The 15,364-nt window shown below is 37.0% G+C and overlaps 1 protein-coding gene across 3 annotated transcripts in view; it reads left to right on the forward strand.

The window, feature by feature from the left end:
• The first annotated feature begins 317 nt into the window (after positions 1 to 317).
• LOC150076650 (uncharacterized) overlaps positions 318 to 15,364 on the forward strand; it is a 305,352-nt gene continuing 290,305 nt past the window's right edge. For all 3 annotated transcript variants that reach the window (XM_090386997.1, XM_090386999.1, XM_090386998.1), the window contains exon 1: positions 318 to 981. In XM_090386997.1, the coding sequence (XP_090243123.1) occupies positions 862 to 981 (120 nt within the window). In that variant the 5' untranslated portion in view covers positions 318 to 861. The remainder of the gene's footprint in view (positions 982 to 15,364) is intronic.

Below are 15,364 nucleotides of genomic sequence, written 5' to 3' on the forward strand. Positions count from 1 at the left end.
CACGCAATATCTTCTTAACCACAATTTAAGAATAACCTTCAAGGACAACCGTGAATGTTTAATTTTGGACATAGTTCTGCTGAAAATATTACAATGTATTAAGGACGCCAATTTGGCCAATATTATTACGTATGGCAATGCTGGAAAGCCTTACCGAGTAACAAAATGCAATCAGTCAACCTTGTCATTTGAACAAACACTTTTTGCGTTGCAAAAACTATGCGTGCTAATATTCGGAAAAGCCTGTGAACGAGGCTACGAACGACGGGTTTCTAGTGACTCGGCTGCTTCAAACACGGCGGCAAAGGCCAGTTGGGCGTGAGGTGTGCGAAGCCATGCACGTTGTGGAGATGTTTCCAACATGTCCGTAGTTTTATTCGCGTATTTTGTGTCCTCGTGGGTTTGATTTCCGAAAGTGTCGAACTATGTAACGATCGCGTATGTCAGTGAGTCGGATTGCTTATTAGTGGCCCCTTCGACGTCAGACGTGGAAGTATGTGTGTCTACTTAGACTGTAGCTGAAGTTGCGCGTGCCATCTTCGGACGTCCGGACGATCTGGGACTGACTGGCGATGCTTCTTCGATTGTAGCGTTGATTCGCGGTGCGTGTTTTTACGTATTTATTAATCGCAGTCTGTCGGAACATTTTTATCGGCGTTCTAATTATGTGATCATTTAGTAAAGCGTCGGGAAGGGGTATTGAACTATGTTGGGTAACGAGTTATCTAGCCCACTCCTGGGCAGGGCCTGGATTTCGGCTAGGTGAGACGATCGGCGTAGGTTACAGCCTACGTTCCGCACAGACCTATCCCACTGTCTGTACATTGGAAGGGCACCTTGACAAGCCGACGTCGTGCGACAATGACGACCCTGAAAACAGAATGTCGAAAATTTGCGCCCAATATTTTTAATAAAACTAAATGCCAGAACTGCTTTCGTACGAAGGATGCGCACTCTGCCGAAGCCCTGGAAAGTAATCGGGTAAGTACCTCCCTCTTTAATACAAGTGTAAAATTTTCATTAAAGCAGAACACCTTGGTGTGTTTGCCACTGCCGATCAAGTTTGACAAGTTAATTCTCTTTCAGGGTAATTTTGGTTTTGTTTACTAGCGTTAATCGATACTAAACAGGCGAAGTGCCCCTTTCTTTACCCCAGAAGTAGTTAATATAGTTTTTAGAGATCAGTTTATGGCTACTGAGGATTTATTTAAGTGTTAACGGAACCTTTGACAATTCTATTGAATGTATTAAAAACAAAAAAACTCGTGCTTGAGATTGCAACCTTCCCACCTCCATGAAGGCAATTACTGCGGTAATGTTGAGTGTGTGTGCGTACACACCACGTGCATCTGTTGGATGACACGCGAAGACCAGCGAGTCATTACACAACGAAAGTAAATTTTAATAATTTGAAGGAAATAATAATAATATTATGAACAAAATACATCATTTGCCTAAACATTATTTATTACGTTTAAAAATGCAAATTAACCCTTTTAACTTTTTTATGAAACAAAAAATGAATTGATTATATTTGTTTTTATTAAATACTAAATTGCTAGCCGATGTTGGGTAAATTTTATGAAATACATTATATCAGGATTTATTCATAATAAATCATTGTACCAGTCGCGTTTAGCTGTTTAGTTGTGTTGCAATTTTTCAGGGGGGGGGGGAATCAACTAACAAAGCTTTTATGATTAGCCGAGTGGTCAGGCATGCATTGGTTCAAGCCCGTGATTGCTAAATACGGTGCTGTTTTATTCTGTGTACCTTGTGAACTCCTCTGACTGTGTGGTCGTCCCGTAGTATAAACAGAATGTTTATTTATTTTGAGACCTACAACACATTCCATGTTAGCCACGCCCACCCTAAGTGTTGTTCAAGTAGCTTTTAAAAATAACAAAATAATCAGAGTATGAAAGTTGCGTTTACGCAGAAAATTTTCTTTATTACTTTATTTATTATTATTATTTATTTATTTTTTTTATGAGAACCCCAAACACAAAAGGTATTAGAATCTGTCTTAATGCCGTGCGTGGGTTGAGAGTTCAGAAATGAAAGAAGAAAAATGTAAGCTTTTAAAGTCAACCTGCATTAATTAATAAATATCTGTGGCGTTTGAGGAAACGCATATAATAAAGTTGATCTAGCCCAATGTACTATCAAGTAAAATTTAAGGCATTTTTTTTATAAAGAATACTAAACATAATTATTTTATTAACTCCTAATATATTGGAATATCTTTTAATAAAGCCAATTTTTTATTACTAAATATATGAGCAATTATTGTTAATCAATAAAAAGGTTATTTTTTTAATAAGAATTAATTTTTATGAGTAACATGTTTCGTATAATAAAGTGCCTTCTGTAGTTCATTATTTTGTTAAACCGCTTGATGGACAATATTTTTGGTGTAGACTTTCCTTGATGCAAGTGTCTTCCTTGTGATAATTTGGTAATGAATGCTTTGAAAAGTCAGCTGATTTGAAATGTTAAATATTTCAGAGAGAGAGATTAAAAAAAGTAATTTAATTAATTAAATTAACGTTGCCACCACAAATTTTTATCCCAAGTTAATACAGAATAAACGATAAACGAATTTTTGTTCAATATTTAATCAGTTTAATTAATTACTGGTTTAATAAAGTGAATTTAATTAATTAAATTAGTAAATGTGATATGCTGATAATTATCCCCCCCCCACTTTTACGCCATCAGTATGTAGATCTCTGATTGCACCCATAGCTAGTTTTATTTCTTAAAACTAGCTCTGTGTTTACTTTTTGTATGTTCATCCTCAGAAAGTAGGGGGAAACTCAAGATAACAGATTAAGGTTAAGAAGACCCTCAGGCTTATTTGTATCTTGGTATACACGTACAAGGTAGTTCAACAAATCCGAATTTTTAGCTAAGCAATTACAAGATTGGTTTTATGCCTGATTGTGTAGTAAATGTAGGTTAGATTTATTAGAATTGTGTATCTCCAACTATGGCTCCTGAGCCATACGGTTAATCCGGTTCTGGACATACTTTTAAAATTTCTACTCAAGTCCTTGAGAATCAGCAATTAAAGATTTACCCTAAATTTCTATCTTATGATGTTTGTCCGCATACAGTGAAGTTTTGAGGTTCAGTCTAATATGTCCTGAATATGTACCGTACACCTCAATCTATTTCCTTTTATCCAATGAGAATTTGTTCCAGTTTCAAAATAGATATCGAGAATCACAAGTGAATGCTTTGATCAGTTTTTGTTTCTGTCTGAATATTATACTTAAAGTTTCCGACTTATTAAATACTGGTTAATAATATATAAAAGCCCTGATTAATTATACTGGAACTTTCTGATGCGATAAACAACATTTATTAGACGCGTTAGCCTATATCAGTAAAGCACCATGTCCGTCTGTCTATTAACATGTAATAACTGGCCTCCTAGTGGGTTTTATGAAATTTTATATTTGGCTCTTTTTAGAAAGATTTGTTGATCCTCCCAAATTTCATTATAATCGGAAAAATAAAAGAAAATATAGTCGAATGGGTTCAGTGATTACAAAAAGCAATTGTCAAAGCTCTCCAGTATTTAAGTATTTGCACTACAGATTCGTTTTGTAATCTTAAAATATCGACCCTTATCTTTATTACAACAAGTTAATCTAATAAATAGTTTAAGATATTTGGATTTTGTTTATTCTGAAGTAAAAATGATCTTTAATGTTCCTTTGAGTGGCAGATCGTAATATGCTGTCATCATTCAGTTGTAAAATCTATACCAATTTGAAATGCCGTTGCCAATTTTGGTAACTGCGTTTATAAATTAGATGATTGGCAACGTACTGTTGTAGGAACTTAATAAAAACATTTTTAAATGATAATTCATAGTACTCAATGATTGCGAACAGAACACACGAATGTATGGATATATTGGTACTTTTACATAGGGTTTCCCAATTAGCTGGTGCAGATTAAGAAATTCCAATTGCATAAACGTAGATTATGTCACTGTGGGATAACGAATTACAGCAGAACCCATTGTTTTTCTTTTTTTATCATATTACCATTCCTGTAATGCAGCGATATAGTTTCTATCGTTCCACGCTTAGGTTACCGAGCATGCTTATTGCGCAACAAACTCCTACTCACTGATTGCAACGCCGACTTTGTAAAAACAGTTATCGTACAGTACTGTGTTTATTTATCGCCATAAATAGCCCACAGTTGCTCTATTCATTGACTGTACAGAAAGAGATTTACCAATCTGATACCTCTTTGCATATTAAATTCCGTTCACAAGAAAACTGTTGTGGAAAAATTCGTTGGGTGTTTTGCATGCCAAAATTAGAAACATTTGCCTAGTGATATCGGTGGAATTAAAGGAAGTCATTTCCTGTGCGAAACTTGAGAAGTACCCGAAAATCTCTTTTTCAGAGGAATTAACATTGCTCATGCGTTTCTGGTTGTCATAATTACGGATCGTCTATATGGGTGGACAAACGCAAATTCATTTTTTAATATGAATGGAACTAAATATTCTTCTTTTATGAAACAACATCTCCGACTGGTAAACAAAATTGCACATTACCAGTTACAACATACATATTGGGTAGCCAGATAAAAATAACTTGCTTTAGAAAATCACATTTCGCGTTCTTCGTGCAATAGGGAGAATGGAGACAGGACAAAGCTCAACCGGAATGGCCGGATGTGATTCTCAGAGTTGTAATGAAACTATGGAAGCAATTCCAAAGTTTCGAACTATCTGTGTGAGACCTACCTGAGGTGGTGCTGGTGTCACCTCCATGAATGATGACCGTTATCTGGCGAGATAACGGTGTCGAAGAGATTTCACAGCACGGCAATTTATTTAGAGCTTGCTGGATTAAAGGATTTGTATCCCGGCATACACAGAAGGCTTCGTGGGAAAGGACAGGATGGAGGTTATACACGTTGGCCTGTTTGTTTCTTAATCCCTACAATCGAGGGAGCCGTTTTTAATTACCGACGAGTCGAAACAAACTCTTTAGTCAGAGTATCGACGTCCTTTCATCTACAGAGAAGGTACCAGACTCCATCCCTAACATTTCGGAAGGAGACACGTTTGAAAGTGATAGTTTAATGGTGTGGGCGGGAATCACTCTCAACGCTGAACCGATCTCCTCCATGTTTTCCTGCCATGTGGATATATATATATATTCATGCTTCAGAACTAGAGAGAGATGAGGAATCTCATCCCAGAGTATTGTCGAAATAAGCTTCTTGATCCCTCCTTTGCGGGAGCAGTTACTCCAGACATTTCTTTTAATGGACGCCATTGCTTGTTCCCGTGGTGAACCCTATACTTTCACAGGGAAAGTATGGAACAGCCAAACTCCAAACTACTATAGCATGCTTGGGATCTTCTAGGCAGGATGGTTGCATCATCCGTAAAAATGGGAGTTGATACCTCTTCTTCCTATCCTCGAAAATGAACGCATTATTCAAGCATTTTCGACCGGCCATTTCTGGCCACTCATGACCTCATTTGCAATAAATAACAAATTGCATTTATTTATGCAAATAAATATCTTAATAATTCACGAAGACGATAAAAATTTCAATCAGAATTTATTTTTTCCGAAATGTATTGAATATATAAAAATTATTGGACGTACCCAGAGGAGAATTAAACTCGCTTAAAATGTAGGTTTTTTCTAATAATTAGCAATCCATTATGATTTTTTTTTTAGAATACAGTTTCTTACATTTTTAAATATAAATTTAGCTGCCTGCTGTAGTGCAATTTAAAAAATAAAATAAATAATCCTGGTTACGTCAGTGATAAATACTTTAAATCTGCGTTTCTTATAGACATATCATATTCCGATTGGTCTATTCATTGCACCAGAATGAATACCACTCCATGTTTTTAATTAATTGGTTGTGAGAAGAATTCCGTAGACTGCTGTAATATTCCCTCAATCCCCCCCCCCCATTGGTATGTCTAAGTGTATATGGGTAGACGAGTGAGGAAGTATCCTCAAGGAAAACCTGGATACGTCTACAGAAGTTAAATCACTGTCATTCAAAATTTGTTAATAGGAATATTATATAGCCAACTTAAATAATAATGGTTTATCCATTTTAACCCTTTAAACAACCTGGCGTACTCAAGTATGTTGCAAGCCTATGAAGCAACGAAATGAAAATGAAGTATTGCAAACTCCAAACAGTCCCACTCGCTGTTTGCGTGTCCGCCTATCCAATGTCCTGGATTCACTAATGCATGAGATATGGCAACCCTAGATGTATGTACTGATATGGGAACAACCTCGTCTGTTAACCCTATTTTTCGCAAATTCCGTAATACCTAACGCTGGAATATAGAATAGCTATTAATTTGTTACATTATAAGTGGAGCTGTTAGTGTTGTACACAAAAGAAACATTTAATAGTAAATAGAAACACTTAAATTTCTAATGGATAATGGCAGGCAGAGTATCTTTGTGAAATAAAAACAAGTATTTTTTAATACTATTTCATGTGCTTTATTTTTAAAGTTACACTCCCTCCTAAAAGTTTGGAATCACTTTTCATTTTGATTGATTCACAAAATTTTTATTAAAATGGGACCAACTTGTTTACCGATTTTTATTAAAATTTTTTCTGTTATGTATTTAAAAAAAAAAACTGAAATTTCTAGAATATTCCATATAGAAGACGCGTGAATGTGGTAGAATATTGTAGCAGATTCCTGACTGTAGTAGAACCTTCTGGAATATTTTAGAAAGTGGGAGTATTATTTGTTTATTATAGAAGTTGCAGATGATTCTCGAGTGTTTTGTAATATTATAAATCGAGCAGCCTGCCTTTCAGAAAGTGTTTGGTGTAAGTTTTGTGTGTTTCGTGTTAAACCTGGCAAGAAATAAAGAACTGAATGTTGAAAAAAGAAGTGCTATTATAACTCTGTATAAAGAAAGTTGTTCCATGATTGGCAAAAAAACTGGATGTTTGATTTAAAGGAGTACAAACTACCATTCGACGATTCTGGGAGACTAGTAGTTTAAAGGGCAAACCACAATCAGGACGACCGAGCGTAACAGGAACACATAAGACCATAAAACTGATTTTTAAACGCAGTCGCTTATTTACTGCACCTGAGATCCGAGCGGAGTTCAACAGGAACAGAGACTTCTACATCCACTATAAAACTTCGTCTTAAACAAGCAGTATTTCATGGTCGTGGCAGTTCCGAAAACCCTTTTTAAAACCGGAAAATCGAAAAAAATGGCTTGGGCTAACAGCCATCAACATTGGGCAATTTAAGAGTGAAAAAACGTGCAGCGGACAGATGAATCCAAATTTGAAATTTTTGAATCCTAGTGTAGAGTAGATTTGTGAGATGACCAATTGAAAAAAAGGTCCCAGATTGTTTACTGCTTACATTCACGCATGGTGGTGATTCCATCACGATCTTGAGTTGCTTCTGTTTTTCTGGGGTGGGTGACGTCATCAGAATTGAAGGAATTTTAAGAAAAGAAGGCTATAAAAACATTCTTGAACACAATGCAATATCCTTTGGCTTTTCGACTTTGTGAAAGAAATTTTATATTACAACAAAACAATGATCCGTGTGGCTTTCTAGCAACGAAACAACAAGAGGGAGTATTGCAAATAATGGTGTGGCCACCTCAGTCGCTTGACTTTAACCCAATAGAACTTTTATGGGATCGTCTAGAGCAGTGGTTCCCAAACTGGTGTGCCGCTAATCTTTAAGTTTGCTGCGAGATTAGAAAAAATTGCATTCAGTTCAATGGAAATTACTATTTCGGTGTGCTGTTAATATTAACTTAAATGCCTTAACTTAAAGTGACTTCAGTGACAAAAGATCGGAAACCACTGGTCTAGACCATCAGATCCATGAAGTGTGTCCATCTCAAAATTTGTGGGGAACCTTGCAGATCGCTTGGAATAATATTTGTCAAGACACTATTATAAAATTAATCGCCAGAATTCCACGTCTGTGTAAGGCAATGATAAAATCTCGTGGAGGATATTTTGATAAAAAATCAGTATCGGTGTTAATATTACAGTAATTATTTAATAATTTTTTGCTGTAAATTTTTCAATGCGTAATAAAAAATTGAAAGTACTTTGTAGTGCGTTGTTTTTTTATATATTAAATATTACACTTATCATAGCTAATTTCAAAATAAAATAGAAATAACGAAAACTGTTGTTGTACATCGCGATTCCAAACTTTTAGGCGGAGTATACATTTTCTCTTGCGAGTTTGCATGCACGTGTGTTTCAATTCCATGATCAATACTTTGTATATAAAAGAAAGCTGCTTTTAAAATGTTATTTTTTTATCAATAATAAATTTAATTTAATATTCTGTTTGCATGTCCACATTATGGTGGTCATTCGTTCGCTGTACATTCATTATTCCTTGGAAGTGTGTAGCGACCTTACTGCTACGTAACCCAAACTACAAGTGTCATAGAAATGGGAACAACCTTAGAGAAGCGATGGTCATGCATTTCACAAGCATATAATTGCACCTCTCATCGGCACATTCTTCGTGTTATTGCTGGATATAATGGGAAGGGACAAGGCTGCCAAATATTAAAAATATCTTCGTTACCACAATGCACAATACATAACAGTAAACACTGTTATTTGCACACGCTCTAACAAAAAGTAACAAAAAAACAAATTGTAGACTGTCCGGTATGGTTGATGTTTTGTATAATGTAGTGGTACTGACGAAATAATTGACTTCGCTTTATAAGACCAAATAATAATAATAGTAATGATAGTAATAGAAGAATAAAAACGTGACTTGCCTTCTTAAACTGTTACAGCAACCTCCAAAAGGAGAGAGGAGCTGTATCGGTAAGCAATTATATGTATAATGGATTCATTCATTTCTAATTTTGTGCGAATTGCTTATTTACTCTCAATGCCATTTCCTAAATATAAAAGAAAATAAATGAAGGCCAGTGATTAGAGCCTCGGTGTCTCTGTAAGGAATTTTTTGAATTTCTCGAGCTGTCTTCAGCATTAATTTTTACTTGAAGATGCATTGTCCTTCAACATGTATTAGCAAAACTCATCCCCGAAATAAATAGTTAATACCAGAGGTCATATGACAAGTAGATGGAAATACTAGTTAAAAGTAGGATATAAAAGGCTTGCGCAGTGGATTGACAGATAGTACTGCTACTAGTAGTGGCAAATTATGTAAGAAAGCTTATATAGCATCAGCCAAAAGAAAAAAAAAAAACAGTTCGCCCGCCCTCGAAGAATTTGTCTAGTTCTCCCTTGAATTTATTCAACCCATCCACTACCACAACAACAAATAGAAGCCTGTTTCAACAATCAACCGCCCGCTGGCTGAAGTCAAACTTCCACACATCTATCCTGCAACCATCCTTCAACTTAATTTATGTCCTCGTGTGTAGTCTCGGCAAGTGGAAGAATGCCATTAGCATTCAGCTTACTCAATCCATTCAAGGTTTTAATCAGATCTCCCCAGGTGCCTGGTCTCGAGACGCAGTAATTTGCAGAACTGGAGCCACTCTAGGTAAGAGCACCCTTTTGTTTCCTTTACCAATCTGGTTTCCCTTCTCTGAACCTGTTCCAGCAGATCTGCATCCTTCCTAAAATGAGGCTTCCAGACCTATATACAGTACTCAAGATGCGGCCTAACCTTGGCCTTATACAAAGAGATAATCACCTCCTTATCCATGCTAGCCTATTCCCAGCTAAATGGACGAGAAAGCGATCCAGATCCTTTTATAAAGTTTAGGAACATTGTACAAAACTAAAAGCCATCTCTGGTGTTCAAATAGAAACATATTAGAAGAGCACAAATGCTTTAAACATGTTAAAAAAAATTATAAATAAATCTTGGAAACAGTTCTTCCAATATGATGGTATACTTTTCCTCAGAATGTAGCTAATGCTATTATAAATATAGTTTAGGTTGTGAATATACACTGCCCTACCATTAATATTCGGACACCTGCCTTTAGACAAAAAAAAAAAAAAAAGCTTTTATTGTGTTGTTTAATATTTTGTGCTGATACCTTTTTGCTTTTATGACGGCCTTCAATCTTCGCAGCATACTCTCAACTAGCTTTTACTAAATGTCAGGTGATATGTATCTCCACCCGGCCGTTAACTTGGCCACCAGTTCGGCCTTATTCTTTGGGCGATCTCGACGTACACGTACCCCACGATCCAATACATCCCAAAGATGCTCGATAGGGTTCAGATCAGTCCTCTGGGCTGGTCAATCCAACTTTTCCGCACCTGTGTCCTCAAACCACTCTGTTACGACCCGAGCAGTATGTTATGGCGCGTTGTCTTGCTGATACAGGTATGGGCCTTCCTCGAAGTATTGCCATAATGTTGGAAGTGCATAATTGTCCATTACGTCCTTGTATTGCACAGCATTCATGGTTTAGTCGATAACGACTAATGGGCCCAAGCCAAACCATGAAAGGAGCCCCATACCATGACACTGCCTCCACCAAACTTCATTGTTGGGAGGATTCAATCAGGAAGGAACTGTTCCCTTGGCATTCGCCTCACCCAGGAACGGCCATCAGACTGGTAGGGTGCTAACTTCGACTCGTCTGTTCATAGGACTGTTTTCCACTACTCTACAGTCCAGGATTCGCGCTCCTTACACCATAATAATCAGCGTCTAGCATTTGTTGAGGTGATCAATTCTGTTGAACGTGTCATCTTGCATGCTCACTTTTGCAATTGTCTGTTCGAAGCCCAGTGTGCATATTTATAGCAGGTTCTGTGAGGCATTGCATGCATAGGACCTGTTTGCACATCCACGGGGAGGAGTGCCCGCATATTAATGGTAGGGCAGTATATACGAATCTAATAATGTATGCAAAACGCAGCTCTACCAAAAAATATTACATATGTGATATTATGAACTAAGCATTTCTATAGTGTGTGTATCTTATCTGTACAAGTACCAGTGACAATATCGAATGTAATTGTGTTAACTTCGTTCCTGGAAGCAAGCAGCGCCATCTAACTTGACAACATTCGAAATAATTGTTCAAAAAGTGTCCTATATTTGTAACACGAATTAAATGCCTCTAATATTAAACCAAACACTTAATTTCGCACTTTATAACCTAGTCATATTCGAAGTGTGTTAATTATCAAAGCTATTATAAATATGGTTTAATTATGCTACTATAAATATAATTCATTATTTTTCTTTGCAATAAATCATGTAGCTTTTATTTCGAATGTAATTTGCGCTAGCATAGTTTCTGGCAGCAAGCAGCGCCACCTAACTTTAGGATATTCGAAATAAAAATCGTTTAAAAACTGGACTTTATTTGTAGCTCACAACACGAATTATAAATGCCTCGAAGATTAAACGAACAGGACACGGTACTAATTTCACTCTAGTCATATTCAAAGTATGTTAATTACCAGAGCTAATTTGACTAATTATTAATTCCTCGGACTAGTGTAACCAATAATAATTCCTTAAATGGGACGCCGTTTGAATTTATATGGTGTAACCCATCATGGGTGCCAGTTTCGGCACAGCGTCCCTTTCCGTGCTGCGTATTTATTTAATAGTTAGATAAACTATTGCGATAACATTCTTCTACGAGTCAGCTAGACAGAATGGGGCTTTTGCGCTAAGCTGTAGCCTCGTTAAAAACAGCTTTGTTACAAATACATTTTGTATACGGATCGTTTAGGTCACCTAAACAAAATCATTAATTTTCTTGTAACATTGAACCTGACTCGCATATCTTTTGTCTTTACACTCTGTAGTTTGGCAACTCGTTATGAATTCCACTTTTCCCTATGGCGTGTTTTGGTCTCCCGAAGATTAAATTAATCATAAGCGTAGAAGAACTTGTTTGGCTGTTTATCATATCCAGAACTCTGGTCTTGGCACCAGTCCTGCCTGAAAAAATTATGTAGTAGATGGGAACCAACGCGGCTTACTGAGAGCGGTGATGCCACACCTTATTTTTCCTGTTAATTCTCATAACGTGTTTCGAGGAGTCTAATAACGTCTACAAAATGCAGCTCTATTACCTAAAAATATTGCTTCGTGTAATATTATGAAATAATCAGATACCACTGGTATATCTTTTGTCCAATTCATCATCTCCATGAAGATGCTTACATCCTTCGTGTTTTTTTATAATTATTTGTTCTCTAGCTTGTTTTCTTTCGTTTAAAGACTATTTTGTGGATGTTTGATTAATGAAAACTAAGTTTAAACCTTGGAGGCCACTATGTAATTATAATTTCTAAAAGGAAAACCATTTTAAAAAGTACCCTTAAGGAGAAAAATATATGATCAGAAAAAAAAAATTAACACGAAGTTCCGTGGGCTTTAATGACATCAAAAACCCCTGAACCCAGTCCTCCCCACACTGGCTGGAAAAGACCTCAGTTCGAGTCCCATCAATGATGGGGAATTTTTTTGGGGGGCTTTTTCACAACGTGGCTGAGTTAGTCTGTCTCAGGCAAGGATTGCATGGTTTTTCCTCCCAGAACTTGGGTTTTTCATCCACCAACAATACCGATCACAGAAAACGCAATTTACAGACAGCGTATACGGAGCAATATGTCCTTAATCGCTAATGCTCTTAAAACCCAACAGCAACAAGATTTTAGTGTGTGGAGACTGAAATCTTGCTCCACATTCTCCCGTAAGAATGTGGTTAGTTATCTGTATGAACTAGGACTCCTACTGGTTCTCAGTTGTTCTTCCGAAACAGCCCAAAGATATTTTCTTGGATCGAAGTCCGGATTCTTGGTTAAGAAATAGTTCTTCACATTTTGAAGAACTATTTATTGATAAATGTTGGTTTGCAGAAACTAAATTATTGGGTGGAGGAAAAAAGAGTTATTGCATATTGTAATGGCAATTTTCTCCATTACAATAAATTACTAATTTGATTCCCCAAAATTCTTTGGGCAATCTCATTAGTAATTGATTGTAAGATAAGTTATCTTATAATCATTTTCGTGATATAAAGGCTAGTTGGAAAGTAGAGATACAGAGATTTTTCAACTCGTAAACAATGACATAATGCTCTATAAAAATCATGAAGTGGCGCACGTGACCAAAACTATACAGTAGTCGATGTGTCTAAAACAACTCTTTCACAAGTAAAAATTGCCGTGAAAGTCTACATGAAGTCGACAACAAAAGTAGAATATATGATGGAACCCTACAAAACTTTCTAAATGTACCCAGGACCCCCTTAAATGTGATTTATCAAGAATTTAATGAAATTGCACTAAAGCAGAATTGTAACAATCTGCTCATTTGATTTTTTTTTTTTATGGCAGTTCGATAATCGAAAAAAATAAAATGCTTTTCAAATATAGAATTGTGATACGTAAGCCTTCTGAAATATTAATAAACAAGCTCTACAAACCAAATAAAAAGTATCAAAAATTACTTCACTGAATTTCATTTCAAAACATAGTCCGCGCATGCACACAATATTTACATAAAGTTCTCCACATTAACATTCACTCTTCAGTTAGAATATGAGGGATGTCTCCCTCCCATCTCCTGTTTTTCTCTCTTTCTTCCCCCCTACATTTCTGTGGTGTTAATCAACGTCCTCCATACACAGTGTGGAAAAAATCTCTGTTCGAATCCCATCAATGACGCGAGGAAGTTTTATGGGCCCTTTGCACAAGTTGCTGAGTTAGTCGGTCTCACACGCGGGTAGCATAGATTTTTCTCCGGGAAGCTCCGGTTTCTTTTGCCTGGAAAACAGCAAAGCGACCGCAGAACACGCGCAGTTTTTAGACATATATACGGAGCAATATGGCCTAACTTGCTAATGCCCCTAAAACCCTACAGCAAACCCCCTCTCTTTTTCATTCTTCATAACTGTTTTTCTCTCCTTTCTCTTTTCCTACTCTTTCTCTACTGTCTTTCTTTTCTCTTTCTCTCCTGTTACTCCCTCTCCCACACTTTTTCCCCCTGTCTTTGACTGTCTTCTCTCTCGTTTTCTTTTCTCTCTTTCTCTTCTCCTTTTCTGTCTTTCTCCCCATTCTTTTCTCTCCCCTTCGTCCTTTTTCTGTCTTTCATTCTCTTTTCTTTCTGGCTCTCCTTCCCCACTCTTTTTTTCCTTTCTATCTTTCTTTGGCTCTTTCCTTCCGTTCACTCTCATTTCGTTCTTTTTTTTTTTTCCTGTCTTTCTTTTCTCTCTCTCCTCCCCACCCTTTCTCTCTCTGATTTTATCCAGGTACAATTTTAAGACTTCGCGATGACATTATCAATATTGCTGGCACTGTATAAGTTATCCATTGATGTGTTCGACTTCATTTGATCATTCAATTTCCGAAAGTAACCTTAAAGATAACCTATTCCGTCCCCCCCCACCTAAGCGTCAAACTTCGGTACTTGGAGATAAACAAATGAAATATTCGAGCAAAATAAAAGAATTCCACCCCGCTTTGGGCTCTTTATTTATCTCTAAGGTTTTGCGAGCCACGTGAGGAAGGAAAACCTATTCATTACAACGCACATCATTTTGTAAGGGCAGGGTGCCGCATACCTTTCCACTAAGTCGCTGATGAACGACGTGCCAGTTGCGGTTGTCGGGGGACACTACAACGCCAACTGCTCAGGAAGGCTGATGCCTCAACAAGGCGGTGAATGCTTTAGCCACCATTCAGCTTGCCCCAGATAACCTCTTAGGACTGTCTCCGTACACACAAGATAAGGGAGGGTGGTACACTCTTGCGATACGGCATCAACTAGAGTGTGACTACCAACCGTGGCCTTTTTTTCCTCAGTTTGGTGGAGGGGGTATTGAAATGGAGTGACTCCCTGTTGAAATGCAGAACAATGTACTACGACGGAATGCGACATCGAGCATCTGAGTGTCTTTTAAATGCTATAAAAATGATATTAATTTGGTTGTCACGCTTAGAATCCGCTGTTGTAGGAATTCTTCTTTTGTTCCGCCTATAAACAGATGGCGTTGCTGGTTGGGTCGTAGTGCAATAAGGGTGGAATTTCTTTTACATTCGGAGGTCAGTTTATTAGGAATTGTCCCGGCTTATATGTACATTTGTAGGCATCACTTCCATATTTTATTTGAAGTTCCTTGGAGTAACGTCCCATGGAAAATGGAAATAGAGCATTATCGCGAACTATGTGCATCCCATTATGGTGATTCACCTCCCCATCCCTAGAGTGATATATACTTGGGATAGGATAATTCTTTAGGATAGCATGCACGACACTCACCTTTCCTTATATCCATGGAGTGCATAGTCACTGGATTTCAAACCGATACCTCTTTTTTGAGATGAGGTCGAATGGGTGAGACCATATTGA

The sequence above is a fragment of the Mastigoproctus giganteus genome, chromosome 12 (assembly GCF_048544385.1).
Source record: "Mastigoproctus giganteus isolate SK-2022 chromosome 12, ASM4854438v1, whole genome shotgun sequence".
In the NCBI taxonomy this organism is placed as follows: Eukaryota; Metazoa; Arthropoda; class Arachnida; order Uropygi; family Thelyphonidae; genus Mastigoproctus; species Mastigoproctus giganteus.